General features: G+C 30.7%; 1 protein-coding gene across 4 annotated transcripts in view; it reads right to left on the minus strand.

Moving 5' to 3' along the window:
- The window catches only part of LOC136987079 (tyrosine-protein kinase Fer-like), a 65,654-nt gene that overhangs the window by 29,665 nt on the left and 14,428 nt on the right, over positions 1–21,561 (minus strand). For 2 of the 4 annotated variants that reach the window (XM_067284737.1, XM_067284736.1), the window contains exons 2-3: positions 6,240–6,318; positions 2,047–2,266 (exon numbers count right to left, since the gene is read on the minus strand). In XM_067284737.1, coding sequence (XP_067140838.1) covers positions 2,047–2,266; positions 6,240–6,289 — 270 coding nt within the window. In that variant the 5' untranslated portion in view covers positions 6,290–6,318. Of the gene's footprint in view, positions 1–2,046; positions 2,267–2,430; positions 2,554–6,239; positions 6,319–21,561 lie in introns of all 4 variants that reach the window. The other 2 variants (XM_067284738.1, XM_067284739.1) reach the window with 2 other exon arrangements.

The following is a 21,561-nucleotide window of genomic DNA, read 5'->3' on the forward strand; positions in this document are numbered from 1 at the left end:
CCAAAGACAGGCTATGGAAGGCAGTAAATGCTGTTGAAAAATTGTCTGGTAGCATTGCATATTGACAATCCCATCAAAAAGAAATCAAATCACAAATGCCAGAATACCCAAAATATCCTCACCCTTGAACCATGCTTGAAAAGTTGACTTCCTGCTTCACAGAGTTTTGAATGAGTTCTTCATTCAGCCAGCAGATGACAGTCTGATATTTCCATATAGAACTGGAAAGGACAACTCTTCAGACTAAATAACCCTCTGCCATTGAGTTTCTGTCTAAGATAGGTGGTCCCTAGCCCATACAAACTACTTCTTTCACTGCACTGGTGTCAACACAGGCTTTCACTTACTCTTGTACAAACCATAACCTATCACGTAACCTCTTGCTAGCAGTTTGTCAAGACACAAGTTGACCTATTTGTTCGCTCCATAGTTCTGCAGCTTCCAAAAATGTACTAGGGTAATATTTCACGACAAGCCAATTTGAAATTTGGTTTTTCCTGATAGTAGTCATTGGCAATCTGCCATTGCATGATAAAACCAGTTTTTTCATAGTGTTTGACAAAGGTTCTGACAGCAGACTCATTCAAACACAATTCCCAAATAATTTACCGTATTTTACAGACTGTAAGACGCTACAGACACACCTGAATTTTGGAGGCAATTTTTCAAAGAAAAAAGTGCGTCTTATAGTCCGTAAAATACGGTATATTTTTTCAAATAAATGCAGTAGAACCCTGATTATCTGAGGTAAAGTGAACCAATGCTAACTTTGAATAACCTAAAACTTGGGTAAAATGGATGGCCAGTCATTTTAGAGTAAAAATTACAAAAGATCATAAAAGATTTATATGGTATCACTTTTGAGCATCTTTTTATACCTTAGTGAATTTAATCACATACATATAAGAACATCATTTTTTACATCATTTATTATGCAGTTAATACATAAAATAGTTTTAAGAAAAAAACGTGTATTACTGTAGTTAAATTTTAATACAAATCATTTGACTCACATTGAAGTCAAATGATAAAAGATAGCAGAAACAAATCATTTTGTAATACACACTTTTGTTTCAAACTTCCTTTAAAAAGTCCTTTAGATTTTTTGTTCCTCTCTTCTTTGCCGCAATGTTCTGTAGTCATCTCAACATTATTTCTCATAGGCAGTCTTTCCCAAATATATTGAAGGCTGTACCTCGCCACCTAACCACCCTCATTTCAAGTCTTGCTGAATCTGCAATGGGCATGAAAAAAGGCCCTCTTAGTGCCACAGGGCAGAGTTTTAAAAAAGTCACTAACTCCACACATTTGAGGTTCAAATATTTATATGAGGTTCAAATATTTATTACATATTTATACACTTGGTTCATTCACAGCAAAGTTTTTATAAGTTGTAAGAATAGTAGCATATTCACTCACAGATTTGGCTCATATAATGTGAAACCTTGGATAATTGGAGTTCTACTGCACTATATATAAAAAAGTTTAAAGAACTTTAAAAATTTACAATAATTTTACACAAATTTAACAATTGCTATTAATTTAATTTCCTTGTTTTTTATAATTTTATAGCTAACACATTCTTAATTTACAATAGTTGAAGGAAGATATACTTGTGAACACATCTTCAACATAAATTTTTTGACTTCCCTTGTGTCACCCTTTTATAGTAGTCTGAACATAATAATGGATTAGACAAGTTAGACACACAATATTACATATACACACACCTCATACAAAGTGATCAAATGAAAAGTTTCCTTGTGAAAAGTAGATTTGGAGATACAAGTGTTAAGTCTGTAGTAAATAAATGTTCATTATTTAAGCATTTACTGCAATGTGTCATAACAAGCATGGCTATCTCATGGTGCTGGGTAAGCCACCTTCTATTGAGTACAATTTTCATTTGACTACTTGATAATGTATTATATTTCTATACATATTTTATCTTGTGAAACATTTGTATTTTATTGTATATTTTGCATAGCTTCCCTGTATATAAATAATTATTCAGTGAAGAACTCTATACATTATTTAATAACTTACCCTTGTTATCATGCTGTTTCCAAGCATTTCAGATGTTTTATCTATTTTTTGAGTATGAATATAGACAGAATTCAGACCTATCGCATACTCTCGATCGCATTTTATTCGAAGAGCGAGGCACCTCTTCATGTTCTCCAGAAGACGAATTTCTGCATCCTGCAGTGTGACTAAAGCTTCGTGAGAAGATTTGGTACGAACGTCGCTTCCGAAACCCATGGCTCTACGTTAAATAGCATACATAAGTCATTTCAATCCTTTTAAGTTCAAATTAGCCTTATGCACTTTAAATATAATTAGACATAAAGAAAAGCAATAAACATGCCACATACAGGTCAAGAAGATAATTAAGTATATTAAAGTTATTAACAAACGTATACAACTTACTTTTTTCATTACGAACATCACTTAATTTTATCTCTCAGTTTGTACCATATGCCAATATTTAAGCATGTATTATTCTTACAATGAAAAAGGCCATGCCAGCAACATGCAGAGTAATTTAACATCCTAAAATTGATGCACTTTTCGTAAGCATGCTTTAATATTAGATAAATATAATCAAAGAAAATATATAAAGCCAAAAGCCTTACACTTAAGTATCTTTAATAAAAAATTATTCAAATTTTCAGGCAAGCAATTTTATGCTCAAGATAAATGAATAAAAATCATAAAATTTATTTGATAAATTAAAATTACTAAAACTAGAACCAGATTACATTCAGACAGTAACAAGGTTAATTAATATTTGATTAAACAATGCATTTTGTCCTTAAGATGACGATTAAGCCATCATCATTTCCTTGTTACAACTTTTCAGGACTACTGCCTTTTAACCTCGCTTAATGAGCATAATTTGTTCCAGAATCTTACTCGTAATGCAAAACACTTGTTAAGCGAAACAGTTTTTCCCATATAAATTAATGTAAAATACGATAATGTGTTCTATGCCGAGAAAAATACTCAAATATTTTATGTACTGTATAATGTTTATTCAAAGAAAATTATACAATATACATTGTTAAGGAGCATGAATCATCATCATTTTTCTTTTAGCATACAATGAACCAACCTAAAATGCAAATTCAATTTGCAGAAACAAAAAAAAAAAAAAAAAATTACAGGTAATATGACTGATGAAGATGCCGAATGATATGCCAAATTCTTAGGCTATGTAAAGGCTATAATTAATTAATTTGACTAGAGGTACATGTTTGTATGCCATCTTGTATTAAATTTAATAATTATAAATAATTAATTTATAATTTAGACATTTTTAAAATTTAATTTGGAATTGGTCATTAAATTTAGTACAAAATGGCAGCCTAAATGCCTATCTCTAGTCAAATTAATCAATTCTAATATTTAATTATAACTTTTACATAGATCAAGAATTTGGCATATTGTTTGGCATGTTTATTATATAACAAGCTATGGTTGTTGATATTTATACATAATGTGTGTGAAGTCCAGGTTGGAAAAATGTGTGATCACGAGCAACACTAAGATGCTAGCAGAACAAGTGCTAAACACAGACTGATGAGCATGCAAACAATCCGGGACTTTCCCTCTCCTCGTCACTCGTTATGCGAAACATCGCTCATTAAGTGAGTCATTTAATTTATTTTTGTTCATTATGCGAGGTGCTCGTTAAATAATACACAGTCAAATCCGCATAAGTCGACACCCCAAGGGGAAGTGAAAATGTGTCGAGTTATCCGATATGACGACTAAAGCAAAGTTGAAAAAAACCACAATACTACAATTAGGAAAATACAGTAGCGCAATGTATCTTCCTGACCATCCATCACTGGCACTAAAGTTGGTTTCTACTCCAAATACCCCAGCAATTTCCATTGCCTTTTGTTTCAGTATTGGGCCCGAAACAGGAAGATTCGATGAATGAATTTTCTTAACCAATGTACGAGAAACTCTTTGACATCTTTGTACAGCAATTCTCTCTGGCGTTTTCAAGACAGCCGCGACGAAAATCCAAGAAAAAGTTTCTTAATTTCCTCTTTTTTCTTGAGAATTCCCACCAATGTTGTTTTTGGAAGGTTTTCTTTGTTTTGCAAATTCGGATTGCAAAGTTTTCTTACATTCAAATTCAGAAACAAGTTCATATTTTTCCTTTAGCGGAAGCATTGTTAGCTTTTGGACACTCATTTCTAACAGAAATGTAAAACACGTGCTACAAATAATGCCTACATGAGAAAATGCAAAATCAGATCTGCTGTGACGTTGATATAAATTGTATATTTTGTTTATCTGTTATTGTTTTATATATAAAAATACATAAAATTTTAAAGGCATTTTTATTAATATGTATATATTAATAAATAAGTTGACTTCCCGCCTGAAAAAAATGAGTTTACACCGCACAGTGCGGTGTGAACTCATTTTTTTCAAGAGGGGATCTTATCGGATGTCTAAACGAGTTTGAGACGGCAAAAGTATGTCAGCTTATCCAGTGGTGACGAGTTAAACGGTGTAGAGTAAACCAGAGTTTTTTGATATTAATGCCTATGTAAGTCGGCCGGGACCACAGAAAACTGACTACTTAACTGACAGTGTCGAGTTATACCTATGTTGACTTATGCGAGACTCGACTGTATATATACATACATACACACAAATTTTTTCATCTCAATACAAATTTTTGTCTCCCCTCTATCCAAGATCTCTTGAACCTTCTACTGCCCTCAAAGGAGTGATAGCACCCACTTTGGGAATCACTGATCTAATTTAATATAGTCAGTGAAGGTCTGGGTAGCAGAGCTGATAATGTAAGTTGTTTTTGGCCAATCTTTTCTTCTGAATCCATCTGTATTAATTCATTTAATTCAAATTTAATACAAGACAGTGAATAACTACATATGTTTAGACCAAATTATGCTGTTTAATCATTTGTTAATTAATCTTATTATAGCCCAAATGTAACCTGGTTCTAGTTGTTCAAGCAAGCAAACAGTCTGAAATAATACTGTAAAATTTGAAATACATCAAATCTTATAAACAAATAATTTTGTATGTTAACAGAGTTACAATTTTATATATATATTTGTGTGTGTTAGATGAAATCCAGGAATGTTGCACATTTCGTGAAATACGCAAAAAATTTGTACAGATTTACCACAATGCTGCGCGAATATCACTGGACACAACTGTCAATTTTTGGAATTCGAAAAAAATATTTACAATCTACTAAATTGGTCCTTAAACTTGTTTTCCAATGTATTTCCATTATTTAAATATTCATTTAATATTCTGCCATTAATTAAATTTTCACAATTTTTTCGCCTATTTCACGAAATGAGCAACGTTCCCAAATTCGGCATAATGTGTACGGTACACAAAATTGTTTTGCAAAGTCTGAATTTCTCGTAAAAATAGAAAAAGACAATTTGTAAATTTTAATCGTTAATTCTTATATAACTTTTTTAAAAAACACACTTTTTTTAAAGAAATTATTTGTAGAACTTATTACAGAATTTAAATGTTACTTACTTTAATTTTAACATTACTTTTCTCATGAGGTGTAAGTTCATAAACTCTTAAGAATACACTAAATTAACAATTAGTAATAAAAGTTTCACTTCCAACTTCCTTATTGAAATTAATTAGCTAAATTCAAATTACAGAAGTTGTAACTTCTTTTTTAAAATAAAACTCTTCTTATAAATTCAATATGTGAAATATTTTTAACCATTGAATGTTCTATAAATATTAAATGGCAAACAATCGGAAATTTCTATCAGTTCTAGAACTTTAGTAAATTATAGTTAGTTCCGCCATTTTATTTTTTTAATAATCATAATCTTGATGATGTTTTCTGTTTGTGTTAGAAAAAGCCGACTAAATTGTGGATTCTTATGAACAATTTATCAGTTTTGTCTGGATTTTTTTAAATCTTAACTTGTTTAAATATATTTAAATCATATTCATCTAGGGATAATTCCCTGTACATTTACTCTCCCAAATAATTTATTTTGAAAAATTGAATAAAAAGTATTTGTTTTCTTAAATATTTCTCTTCGTTCCTGAAAAAACTGTGCTAATTTCCATTCGAATCAAAATAAATTTCAAACTGAAACATTTTATTTACATAAAAATTAATAGTTTTATTTGTCAATAAAAATACACATGCAATTGTTAAAAATTTTTAATTTAAAGTTAAATCAAACATTCATAATTACCCAAAGTTAGTATCATGCCAAAAATCAGTGCATTTAAAACAAGACATCATATTTATTAAAGTACAATTCTACGGAGATTCTGAAAATATAAAAAGTTTTGTAATTTATTATAAAATTTTAAATTACAAACTTAATTATTATTGTAAATTACAATAACTTAATTTTAGAATATTCTAGAAGAAAAGATTGGCCTGGAGCGAGACTCAAAGCCATAATTCCTGCTTAGGCCGCGACTCCACTAGCGTAAAAACGACCATAGAACCCCTCGTCGTAAAAACTTTTAATCACGTGACCTATTTGCGTTTGCGCTCGGATTACAGTGGAAGTCCGGCTAGCGGAGCTTTTTACGGCGACGGTACTATTACGATTGTATACGTGATATATCGATATAAAGACAATGAATGATTATATTCTACGAGTTTTTTCTGTACAATAATTACAAATGTAGTACAAATAATATCTTTACTTTCATATATTAACTTTTATTATTATATTATTAAGATAACATACAGCACTTATAAGCTTAGCTTTTTTATTATATACTCCTCTAAATGAACGATTTTCCTTTGGCCGTCCATATCTCGTGTTTTAGGCATTCATTATTATAATTGGGATACCTCTTGTCATAGATATATGAATACTTTTGGATGTTTTTGATAATTCTTTCCGGATCTATTCTAGTTCTTTTCCAAGTAGCCACGAGAGAACGTACACAAAAGCTTGTTTTCTGCCATTTTCACACCGTGTCACAATGACCTAGATTTCACTGACTTCTGATTGGTGGATGGTACCGTTTTACAACCGTATTCGCTTCGAAAGTTGAACACTGCTCAACTCGCTTTTACGTTGGTTTTACGATCTGCTCAGGCGTAAAATATCGTGGTCACGTGATTAAAAGCTTTTACGGCGAGGGGTTTTACGGTCGTTTTTACGCTAGTGGAGTCGTGGCCTTATTGTGCAGATGCATTGCCAGTTACACTAACTGCACCTCCATCTGATCTTCACGTCCGGTCTAATTAAATCATTTAAATTAATCATATCAATCACTCACGGTGCCGAAAGGGGCAACTTAGCACCCATGGCTTTCCGTGGCTCTCAGTTGGCTTGTTTTAACCCAGCACAACGTGTGATACAACTTAACCAAATAATTATTTCAAACAACAAAAACAGCTGGACTCTTTATTGGACTATTAAGAATAAATAATTATTAAGCAATTTGGCAAGAGTCAGGCTACCAGGGTTACCACATCTGAAATTAAATTAATTTAATTATTTGTAATTATTTTATAGCAGCTTATTCAAATTAAAATTATATTAAATATATTAATAAATGCATTTATGCCAGTAATTTGATTCACAATATACCACATTTAAAGAAAATGTAAAGTTGAACTTACCAAATAAGCTGGAATTTATGTATAATGCACGAAAATTAAGCCGTCCACACTTTCCAGCAATAAATGTTTAATAAGCCAGAAAGTGTGTGAAAGGTGCGATTTTAGTGTGTTAAAATATAAAGCATAAGAAAAACCTGAGATTGCCTTCTCTTTTGGCTCTTCTTCAGGAGAAAATATCAAATAATAGTTGAATACATGCATAAATATTATGAGTATATTTTCTCCTAAAGACAATTAAAGATATTTGAAACTATTCTTTCAATGTTTAATTTTCATTTTTTCCATATAAAATCTATTTTCCGAACTGAATTTTGGTGATTTTGAACAGGATTAACAATCCGCCAACATGACACTAAACTGCAAAGTTGTTTTTGAGCTATATTAAGGCTAATTTAATTAATTAATAATCAGTATTTGACCAAAAGGTAGATATTTGTGCCACCATCAAACCACCAAAATTTTTCAATTATTAATTACAATTCCCCAAACTGTAAATATCCCTTTTTATTCAATAACTTTCTAAATAACTATCAAAAACTGGTATATATTAATGTAAACATATACAAGACACTTATACTAGCATACCACAAATTACTAATTTTTACTAATGTTTTCATTTGTATATAACAGACATCTTCAGGTGTATATAATGCAGAACAAAACACACACATTAAAATCTATTTTTAATTTGTTTTCTGTCCATTTTGTTCTGCATTATATGCACCTGAAGATCTCTCTTATATACAGATGAAAACATTAGTAAACATTAGTAATTCCAGGTATGCTGGTGTAGGTGTCTTGTATGTGTTTAAATCCTTTTTTATGTTGAGATAGGAGACTTTACAAGGACAATGTGAAGAACTTAAGCTAAACCATCATCTCCTTATACAGGTATACCTCGTCTTACGTCGGTAATTGGTTCCAGGAGAGGCGATGTAAGTCGAAAAACGACGTAAGTCGAATTTACTTGTGTAGTTACGACGTAAGTCGTAGTTTCGACTTACGTCGTAACTAAACGCCAATAATGAGCACTTAAAGACTGCTAAATAAGATGACAACACAGAAACACAGATGTTTTCATGGTTCGTTCCCTAGGATTTATGATGATTATATTAACATTTACTGTAAATGTACATATTTTAATATGATTTTATGTGCTTTCAACGCTTTTCTAGTGATATTATGACTTCAATGTTTATGGCGGACAGATTTAAAGTCGAATAAACTGACTTAAACTTGATTTTTATTTTTCCGACAAATGACGTATAATCGGGAACGACGTAACTCGAGGTATACCTGTAATAATAATCACATGCGAGATCAATAAATTCTGTAAACCAAGTAATCATTGTATTTTAATGCAATGTTTTCTTATTTTTAAACTACTTCTGTGTTCTGATAATCTAGTAAATGCTTTGAACTGAAATTAGAGAATGCTACTCCTACCAAATAGTAATAATGAATAAATGCATCTTTAATTAAATAACTTCCTTTATTTACTTGAAAACTCAGATAAATTTTCATTATAAAATTTTTTAAATAAATAAAAAACATTTTTGTGGTTTGATTTGTTTCCTCAGAAAGTCCTTATTATCCAGGTTATTGGATCAAAGTTGTCATTTACAAAACAAGCAAATTACAAGATGAAAAATTTATAAAATGGACATTACAGTAGACTCCCCTATAACACGGGTTCGTATAACATGGGTTCGTATAACACGGATTCATCTAACACGGCAAAAAACTTGCGATTTTGTTTGCATAACACGCTAAAAGAGACTCGTATAACACGGTAAAACGTCATTGCCGATTCGTGTCGCGACAGGATTGGTCGAATATGGACCAATAGCAGATATTGCACAAACTGTTGAGTTTAAATGAGCAGAGGACCTATTAAAAACTATTTATTATTCAACAGCCATAAAAATTATATTTCTATTAATGATGTCTCCAAAGTTCAGCAAATTTTTCATAGAAAAATAACTTATCAGGAAACACATGCCCGCTGTTCGATGAGTCTTAAGCAAGCTTAAGCAATGGCAACATTGAACGGTGCACACTCAGTAAGTAATTCTACAATTTTTTGTTTATAGCATAGTCTATATGGATTATTCCCAAAAAATTATACGTGATTTGGAAATGTTGAGTCAAATTAGTCTAGAATCTGTTAATTTTATGGAAGAAAACCTTTCAAACAGCCATAGCCCCTAAACTGCACAAGTGCCGGGCTGTGATTGGCTCATGTATTTAAGTGACTCGTACAACACAAAATGTATCTACTGTGTTATACGGGGGTCTACTGTACTTATATCTTGTATTATTTTTACCCATCCTTCAAATTCCAAAATTATATATAGGAAATCTCTGACTTTCAGAAATAACACATTCCTAAAATTGCACACAGAAGTCAAATGGCCAAAAGTAATAAGAGTTGCATGTTATAAAGGAGTGCGGTTCTAAGAGTGTGATGAAAAGAAATTGTAAAATTACTTGTTAAGACAGAAAAATTTTACTTGGGCTGCAATTTGAAAATTTGTAGACCTATAAATTCCCATTGTCGTTTGTCCATCTGTCCATCTTTCCTCAATCTCAAGAATGGAATTAGATAGGTGAAAGACGAGACCAGATACGGAAACTTTAGAAGCAGGAGGCCTCGATTAACTATATACGAACTTCCAACGCAAACTGGAAGTTACATTATTTCAATTCAAAAATTTTCCCCCGTAAGGTGTTAGGCACAACTCTATTGTTAAAGGTAAAGTATGACGTATGGGAGCAAGCCACTACTAATTTGAGGTGGAGAGCATATATTTTCAATGAAATTAATTAAAAATATGATTAAAAATTGCAGTCTGGTATCGTGACATGGTCACGATAAATATTGCTCGTTTACAGTGAATATAACAATGTATAAAACATTAATTTATAATTTTATCATTTTAAACAAACAGAAAATGGAAAACAAAAATTTGCTTTTTGGATATGTTTCTGCTGTTGCCGAAACCAAAACTTGTAAAAAAAGAATTATCACGTGACAGGTCAAATTTTGTTTATTGGTTGAAACGTACAAAGGTCTAAATTTTGCATGTAAAAGAACAATTTGGGGGTAAATTAAATTTTAGAAATGTCTAAATTAAAAATTATTTATTTATAATTATTAAATTTAATACGAGATGGAAACATAACTGCCTACCTCTAGTCAAATTAATTAATTTCTAATATTTAATTATAGCATTTACATAGCCCAAAAATTTGGCATATCGTTTGGCTGTTTATGAGACATGTTTTTTCTCTTTTTTTTGTTTTCTGCAAATCAAATTCACATTCCAGGTTGGTTCATTCCACGCTAGAAGAAAAGATGACGATTCACGCTCCTTAACAACGTATATTGTATAATTTTCTTTGAATAAACATTATACATAAAATATTTAAGTATTTTTTTTGGCGTGAAACGCATTATCATATTTTACATTCATTTATATGGGAAAAATTGTTTTGCTTAACGAGTGTTTTGCATTACGAGTACGATTCTGGAATGAATTATGCTCGTTAAGCGAGGTTCCACTATAACAAGATAATATAAAAATTAATTACTTAAATTTCATTACTGGTTGAAATTTATATTATGACATCAATATTTAACAACAAATTGAATGAAATAAATATCCAAACATTATTTTGTATAATTTGATTCAGTCTTACAAATACTAAGATTGATTACTTACACAACGTACATAATAGATAGTTTTAAAACTTTAATAATCTAAATATCATAAACAATTATTTATTATGACATCATCACAACACCGGGCTGCAATTTTTTAAATTTGTTTAAATTTAAAATACATGCTCTTTCCATTTTAGTAAAGCCTTGCCCCTGTACAGGAGTCCTCGTTTAACATGACTAACTAGGATCAAAAAGTTACCACTTTAAGTGAATCTACATAAAGTGCAGGAATCATAAATTCATAGAAAATCACATCAAAAATGTTTAATTGGGACTTCAATAAAGCAAAACCAAATGAAAAATGTAAAAGAAATCTTTATTATCCCTATTTACACCTGCTTAAAATATTAGAAATTATTTATAACTGAAGTTTAGAAGGGCCTGGTTGTGTTTCATTTTTGCTGATTGCTGAGTTTTTATATATGAAAAACAAATCTAAAGTCATTCTTAAATCCACAACATTTTTGAAAACAGAAAAACCAGCCTTTTGATGCCAAAAAATTCTTAGCTTTTGCTGCCTCTTCCTCTTCCTTTTCCACCTCCTTTCGAATATCTTCATACAAAGATACAGCTTTTTTGTAGATTAGGGTTAAGCATATAGGTATATGTTGTTGATAGAGATCTTCAATCCATGTTATTTAGGGTTTCTCATTTCCTGGTCCTTTGCTTGTCCCGGGATTCTGGGATAAAAGTGAACGGTTTCCCGGGATCCTGTGAAGATTCTTTTGCTCTCTAGTATTCTTGATTTGTCTGCTTCAGCTGCTTTAATAGCTGCATCGAGCTTACAGCCCGATAATTCGGCAATTGGTTTGGCTTTAATAATTACGTTTATGAAAAAAAACTTCATACTTGCAGACTTTATACTCGTTTGTATCCTTGCCCAATTTACCCAACCTGGCGTTACAGCTACGCAGTTATTGAAGCTACTGGGCACGGTTTAAAATTAAGACAGCGTAAGCACAATTATTCCAGATATTACAGGTTCTGACAAGTAAAGAATTTTCAGAGTCCTGTCACAAATAGACTATGTATTGATTGACAATCTATGACATGCCATAACGAGGAAAAATTAAAAAAAAAACTAATAAGTAGGTTTAAAATTAATCAATACAAATGTATTCTGACAGTTTATGAGTTTATTATACTTTCTATTGGCAAAATTTCCACAACCTTAACATAAAATAAGAAAAAAGTGAACTTGCGGGATTTCCCAGGATGAGAAGAATTTCCTAGGATATTTCCTGGTTAGAAGAACAACTGGGATCCTGGGATCAAATTTTAGAAACCCTAATGTTACTAGATGCTTTTCCATTATTTCCATTACATCATTTCCCAGTTGTGTTCATTTCACTTCAAAATGCGATAGGCTAGTTTTAGCTTTGGCTTCCAAATCCGAGGCTTCCTTATCAATTGTGTGAACTGTAGTCTTAGAAATGTTAAAGGCATGAGAAATATCAATTATATGTTCTCCTTCCTTCTTTTGATTATGTCTATTTTATCATCTAGACTGTATGAAGCACGTTTCCTTTTAGGAACTCCATTATCAGTTTTGCTAAGCTTCATTGACATAATTTCGATAAGAAAATCAAAAAACAAAACAGAAAAACTGACCAGAACTGAAACTGAAATGACAAATGCATGCATACTAATGCATTTTGAGTATGTTGATACGTATCAATGCACACGTAGATCGTGTGGTGCAAGAGAAAGTTACCATCTGTCAGGAAAACCTCATAAGTGCAGGGAATTTTTAAATTATGTTCTGCAATTTTTTAACCACATAACTATGAAGACTCGGATAATGAATACTCATTATCCAAGGACCCCTATCCATCATACTATTGCTGATAACAGTATACTCATGCCAGTCGTCTAACTAACTCCATCCTGGGAAAATTTTTGAATTAAAATAACATGACTTTTGGTATAGATCAAAAGATTTTTATATAGTTAATTGGGCCTTCCACAACTAATCCATATCTGGTCTTGATTTTCATTCATCTGACTCCATTCTTGAGATTAAGGACAGACAGATGACAGGGGAATTGATAGATCTAATTTTTTTCAAATTGCAGTCCAATAAAATTAATATATTTTGACGCAACTATAAAAATTTTTCAAATTGATTATAAAAATTTACCAAAGAACTATTTTACCTATATTAGTTTATTGTCATATCAACTTCCAAATAAATCGTCTCTCATATTTTATTCATCACACAAAAATATCCTTGATTTTATCTATACTATAAAATGTTCTATAATTACTCATTTAACAAATTTATAAAAAAATAAATTCAATATTTGAATAAGCTACATGCAAGTTATACATATTTATTTATTTAGTAATACAAGGTAGAAGCCCATATGAATGGGAAAAAACAAAAATATACAAAGCAACACATTAAAACAACCAATAAGTAAATACAAAACTCAACATTAACAACATTAAAAAGTTGTTGTATGTAACAACACAAAACAAATAACCAAAATAATAATAAAAACCTTAAAAAATCCAGCTTAATAGCAAAACAAATAGAAAAAAAAAAACAGTCACTACAAATTCGGTGTATTAAAATTTATAGGAATGTGAAATATCAAATTTCTTATATAAAATATTAAACACTTCTTTAGTTTAAGCTTAAACAGCATACATTTTTAAATATTTAGAAATGTATAAATTACAATAATTTCCATTTTGAAGGAACATATTTCCAAGAATTCACACGCACTATTCTTAACAGGAAGGAAAATAATCTAATTTATCTAGATCAAATCTCTTAGAAAAGTTTTTTTCTACAATCTAATTTTAAAAAAATGCATTTTTAAATGTGAATAAATTTACAATATATGAATTATTATAATTACAAACTGAAAATGTTGTCATCAAACATTAAAGTAATTTGTTCTTTTATATTCATGCATACATTGATTTATTAGATAAATAATAAATGTGTTATGATTAAAGCTATTATCTGTATCACTTTTTTTTATGCTGCATTAATGCATCTGTAAGTAAAATTGAGTCTTTTGCTTTAAACCAAATGATAAAATAGGTTAATTAAGTAATGAAGTTATCGTATAAATAAAAAGTTTTGATCAGAGATAATTAAAGCTCGACAACACCTTAAAATGAAAGCACCGAACGTATCTAACACTAAATGGAACAATATAAACACTTTGGCAACGATCCACGTAGAGTTTCAGCATTCTCCACAAGTCTGAAGTACTTTCAATTATTCTATTGTTTTATTTTGGTATGTAACATATAAATAAATACCACATTTATATTTTGTAATATCACATAATATATTCAAATTTTAATATTAATATTAATTAAATTTTTTATACAGTAAAAGTAAGTTGATAAACTAACTTTTCAATAATGCTAACGTGATGATTATACTCAGAATAAAACTTAATTTTTTCCCCCTTTAACTGACTACAAAACTACATATAAAAAACAAGGTATTTATAGATAAAATGATAATATTTTAAATGATTTCTATACTTTAATATAGTTCTAGAACTTTTCTTTAGTAGTTACAAATCGGTCAGCAAAGTAGAGAACAAGTTACTACATATATAAATCAATTTGTAAAAAATGCTTTATTCTGCTTAATTCATTACCCCATATTTTAATTACCGTATATCTCGGTGGATAAGACGACCTTCAGATAAGACGAGGTATAAATTTTCGTCAAAGTTTTATAGTTTTAGCATATATCTGTCCTATAAGACGACCCCCAAACTATCAATGGCCTGTGAATTTCGTTTAGAGCAACGATCATCACTGAATAACAACACTGTATAGCGTACACGGAATTATGTCCTATTCGTAATTTTTTGAAAGGACATCAAATTTTATTTCCTTGCATCTGGCAGCACTGCCTTGTGATTGTTGCAAACATTCACACTGATTCGGACATTCGAGTAATGACCTTGACTATTCACAAAAACATCATATGGCCTATTCTATGTTGTGGACATACTCTACTCTCTATTAGTAAATAATTACGGTTTGTCCGCTTTTTTATAATGATTTTTAATTTATATAAATTTCAATATAATTTTTTTGTATCTGTCCTATAAGACGACCCCGGATTTTGGGGGCCTTTTTTTATGATTCAACTATCGTCTTATCTGCCGAGATATACGGTAATCTACTATTTTTTTTATATTTAATACTATCATCTTGTATTTCAGTATATATTTTAATGAAATTCATTTGTTTGTTTTATTGGGGGTAGCAATTATTATCCTAGTGACATCATCTGTATATAATAATAATAAAATCTTTTCTAAAAACATACATTGTCACATAATGTGTGAAGTCATTTCCAATATATTTTCAAATAAAATAAATATTTAATTTTAGAACATTATTTTTCATTTTAATTTTTTAATAATATTCTCTTCCTGCTAATTAAGTGTTAATTAAGCAGCAACACGGAAAGTCGTGCATGTCACAGTATTAATTTATCACTGATTAGATAATGTCTTCCTCGATAATCTGTAAGCATTGATTACGACGAAATTTTACTTATATAATTTTTCCCGAAGAAAACTCTTTATTTTTGGGATTGAAATTTAATCTAAAATTTATTTTCAAAATGTCGAGTTGCTATCATCTCGGGTTCATCGTGAAAATTTTATATATCAGCAAATGAACGGATCCATTATTAAATTAATCATAAATATCTATTCAGTTCATTATTTAAATAATTTCATTTTAAAATATTTGCAAAATTAACCAAAAAATACATTTTCAAACTCATATGGGAAATTTTTCATTTATACGATATATTTTAAAACATTTCTATTAAATCTAATATCAAAATTAAGTTTAAAAAATTTTTTAAATTAAAAAATATGCAATAATTTGTCTTAAAGTAATACATAAGTTTATAAATAAGCCGAATCAGAGAATTTGAATGTTGCTTTTAAATTAATGAAAGTTGGTAGGTCTACCATATTGACATTTAAATAGACTATAACTGTTTCTTTGGTTACCAAAGATTATAAAACGAACGGACAAAAATAGTAATACATTATATCTCAAATACATTTTAAACGTTTTTTTAAAAATACCAAAGATTTATTTATTTAAATAACATTTTTGGCTCTACTTGAGCCATTATCAGTTTAAACTTACAAATTTGCTCTTTTAGAGCAACTTAGAACAGATTTTCAAAACTTATATTTGAAAATTTGTTCTAAAAGTTATTCCGAAAAGAATAGCGAATTTTTAATTTTAATCAAATTAATTAACTGACGATAGCTCAAGTATAACCAAAAACTTTTTAAATAAATAATCTTTGGTAACCAAAAGCAGTTTTAATGCTTTTATATCTTTTTTATTAATTCTTTTGTTTTAATAAGCTCTTGCCATCCCGTAAGTATTAAGAGGGCCTTAATTTTGTGCTTAAAATAGGTTCAATTGGACACACAATGGGACAGTTAGGGTCCAACTTATTCATGTGAAATAACTTACAAAAATTTCTGAAATTACAATCTGGACTAGTGATGTTTGATATTACTGAATAATTGACTATCAGTATGATATTTTCCGCTGTTGAAGTCTGGAAATGAATACTGTTTATATCATTAGATATAAAATTCTAAAGATTTTATATCTGAAAATCTGTCAATATAATTATAATTTTCTTTTAATTATACTGTAATTAAATATAACTTTGCAAAAAAAGTACATAAAAATAACATTGAATACTCTCTACTTTTTAAATCTTAAACAATTCACTTAGTCAGATAGCTCCTACCAGTGGATAAGGGATAGAATCGTTGGAAGCGTTACGCGTGTGTAGGTTCCACCAGCTAACCCAGCTGAGGTTGGTGCTCTGTAAAGCGCATGCGCCAATGCCCTCTGGCTGCTTTACACCATTCAGTTATTCTCGCCGTGAAAGCTGTCTCGGAAGTGCTTTTATTCCGCCACTGACATTCGAATATACAATAGCAATCTTATCGTTTTTTCACATGTAGTATAGAATTTTTTAATAAGATACATAATGCAGTTATAATAAAATATTAATTTTAATTAATCCAAAGTATGTTAAAATATGAAAATTTATATTTTAGAAAATACAAGGGAAGGTCATTGGAAGGTGGATGCGGCGCTTCCACTGCTTCCAATGACGGCACGCCACTGCTACAACTTACTAATATAGGAAAATAAAAATTACAAACAACTTAAAATAGGGTTGTTAACTTTCAAAGCAACAATTTTCAGGGGTGTAAAAAGAACCAACCTTGAAAAAAGCGATGAGCAAAATATTTTAGTTTTGATTTGGTAGGATACAACAAGGCAACATGTGGGTGATCTGCCTTGAGGGGATACTCCCGGAAGGATTTTTATAAAAAAAAACTGACTCCTACATAGGTGTTAGTCACATAAACAAAACCTGGAAAATTCTACACGGCTAACTTGTTGGTAAGATGCAAACTCATGACCATCTACCAGTGTTCGGTGGTTTTATCTACTCGGTCACTTGTAGACAATGAGCACAAGAAAATCTCCCTCCTACAGACTTGAGAACATTTTTTCCTTTCTTTCATGATGATGACGAGACAGCCAGATGGCCGAGACAGTTAAGGAGTCAGGTTATTGCTCTCGAGACCTGCAATAAAATCTGAGCAAACAACTCTGGGAATTTTTCACGGGCAATGTATTCGATACTTCAGGAATGTCCCTCACTACCCTGTAGCCCCATGTGCTCCTGGCCAAATCCACAATGGGTTCGCCATAAGAATACTACTCATTTGAAACTGGATGAAACAAATAATCACAACAATCTTACTCTGAAATCAGCAGAACATTTAATGTATAAGAAAAACATTTTTGATCTATTAATAGACCAGCAAAAGGTCAATGCTACAACTTTACATTCTATATCAGAATGTGCATGTGTTCAACAATGAATATTACAAAATTCAAATTTAATCATACCCACAACGGGTATGATTAAAACAAGCCCTTTTAGTGCCCATAGGGCAGAATGGGGAGGAAAAAAGGGCAACCTAGCAGGAATTCATCATGTCATTGTGAATGTCCTTTGTCATTGTGCATATACTTTGGTTACAAACTAAATTTTTCAAGTTAAAATGTTAATTTTTTAAACATTTAAAATAAAAATGTGACATGCTAGGCCTAGTTTGTATTTTACTGAGGAGAATAAATATAGAAAATATTGGCAATCAATTGTCACAATAATCTAATTTTTCCATATTAATCATACTATTTAATAGTTTTCTAATTAATAACTTGAATTACAAGACACTTATTATTCTTGAATAAAATAAATTTGAATTTTTTGTAATGTTATCTAAATAATATATTTCATAAAATTAATTTTAATAATTTCACAAATAAATTCATATTTTTGTGTAGATTAATCTATTATTAATCTACTTATAAAAATACAATGAAATCAAATCAAATATTTGGAGTTTTTAAGTAATTTATTTTACAAAGAAAAAATTTCTTCACTAAATTAGCAAAATTCAAAGCATTCTCTTACAGCATAGAAGGTTGGCAAACAAGAGAATAGTTCTGAGAGAAGAAAGAGTGGTAGCAGGCATTGATGACATTCAGGAAGATAATGTCAGATAATTAGTGTCAAAATTCATTTTATGAAACAAGTTTAAATTTAATTTTTGTCTAAAAATTAAACTTTCAGAAGATTATCCACAAAACTGCTAAAATTATGCTTTGACAACATTGATTTTTCTGCATTAATTTCTTAGCTCTCCTTAAAATATGAATTGATGCTTGAATGCAGTTTAACATCTTACATTTGTACAAAACAGATCCTTTATTAAACTGTTTAAGGACTTTTTAAAAATCAGTTCATTTTGATAATGTCCAAGAAACTTAGATAGGCCAAAGCCATTGAAAACTAATTTTAGTACATTCTAATAAATTGATTTTTTTGTGAATCATAAGCTAGTGAAAATAACCTCTCTTACTGTGTTCATCATCATCGTATTACATCCAAAATAAGAACAGATTTTAATGGTTCAATACTATTTCTGTTATAACAATTTCATCTTCAGGAAATAATTCATTAAAATACAATGTAACATTTTGTTTTGAATTTTAGTAAATTTAAAAATATTCCATTTGTGCAATTCTATTTAAAATGAAATTTTTTTTCAAAGGTATTACAACTAGACTTTTGTAATGAAAATATTTGAGCCTTTTTTAGCAAGCCCATTATGGATTAGACCAGGTCCACAATGGGGTAGACAGGTGATGAGAAACAGGGCCTGACATATCCTGACTGTCCACCTTCCAAAAAATTCTGAGATTTTTTGACCCATCCAGATTCAATCCCGAGTTTCCCAGTGATCCTGCTTGTCTCAACTGCTCGGACATCAACACAACTATTATTTTCATCATTAAATTAATTTTTATCACTCATATCGTAAAAACATCAAAATTTTATAACTTTTTCTTTATTATTTTTTTTCCTGTGGGCATTAAGAGAGTCTTTTCCTTCCTTGTCATGATTTTGACCAGACCCACGATGGCACAGCCAAGTGTGGAGAAACTGGGGCCATCTCACATCCAATTTACCAAGGTCAGACTTCTGGTAAAAATTTCTTAGGATCCAACTCAAATTCTACAAAGCCAAGGACCCAAATTCAAATCCGAGATGCTACTTGTCTAGATGGGCAAAACAGATCATCTTAGATGCTTTAGTCACTTGGCCATCTACAAAACATTTTTAGTATATTTAATTTTTAATATTTCATATTTTTATCTATTTGCAACAATTAAATTCTTCCACTTTCTCATTTCTATATTACTTTTTATTTTTGTAAATATTTTTAAAAGGAGAACATGAAGAGAAATTGAATCTTTCGATATTATGATTTAATAAAATATGTTAATTTTTGTTCAAAGCAGAACAAATTAATTTTGTCACAATGATAAAATTATTATTACAAAGGCAGTCCAATAATAAACTTAACTGACTCATTCTTATTGTTATATGAATCTGTTTGAATGTTCATTGAATAAAAACAATATTTAAAGAATCAAACAAATAAAATGCAAGCTTAAATATTTTAATACTAAAAAATTACTTATTTAATTTTATAATATAGTGTTTAGAAATTACCAACAACACTCGAAGTCTACTCATACTAAGTATAATTTTTAATTTATATAAATCACTTATTGAAATTCTTTAAACAGAAATTTCATGATAATTTTTCACAAAAAATGTTTATTGAAATTAATTCATATAAAACTTTTTAAAATTTTGTAATTATTGTTGACTCTTGAACTAACAGATTAATGGGGGAATTGTGTCTTGCATTCATCATAGTCAATTACAAAACGAACTTTATATGAGATACAATAAGACACAAACAGTATATACAGGGTGACAATAATTAACCCGTACAAGTTTTTGTATCATAAATTTATTAAAGAAATGAAAATTAGCAAAACAACAGCATATAACAGTGACAATACTTTACGTATTAATCAGATATTCAGCCAGTTTCAAAGTGGCCTCCTTTTGCTTTGATGCAGAGCCCCAAACGCGTTTTGAAATTCTCAGCGATGGGCCGCGCTCTTCTGGAGACAGTTTGTCTCACTCCCAGCGCAAGGATTGCTTCAGCGACTCCAAACTTTCATGGCGCTTAGAACAGACCCTGGCCTCCAAAATGGACCACACACTGTAGTCCATTGGGTTCAGATTCGGCGAGTACGGTGGCCATTCCGCAGACGAGATGAAATCGGGAAAATGAGCCTTGCACACTCCTGAGTCTTCTTCGCCCTGTGTGTCGGCGCCGAGTCCTGCTGAAACGTCCATTTCGCACTGCCAAAATGCTGCTGAGCCCACAGAAGTACCACAGCCTCGAGAATGTCATGGTGGTACACATCTTGATTGACTTTGGCCCCTTGATCGACGAAAACAAGGGGTGTCTTGCCGCTCGCACAAATTCCGCCCCAAACCATGACTGACATTGGATTTTGTGATGTTCGATGACGGCTGAGCGTCCAGGAGCCCCCGCGGACCAGTTCCTGTCGTTTTGATGGTTGTACGGAGAAAAGCTTCTCGTCTGTGAAGAGAATGCACTCCCATTGTCGACCTGCGGCCCGACGCTTGAGTTAACGGGATCTTTGGAGTCTCACGCACTTGTTTTCATCGGTGAGGAGCTGAATCTTT

Source organism: Centruroides vittatus, unplaced genomic scaffold (assembly GCF_030686945.1).
Source record: "Centruroides vittatus isolate TY-2023 unplaced genomic scaffold, ASM3068694v2 scaffold_1444, whole genome shotgun sequence".
NCBI lineage: Eukaryota > Metazoa > Arthropoda > Arachnida > Scorpiones > Buthidae > Centruroides > Centruroides vittatus.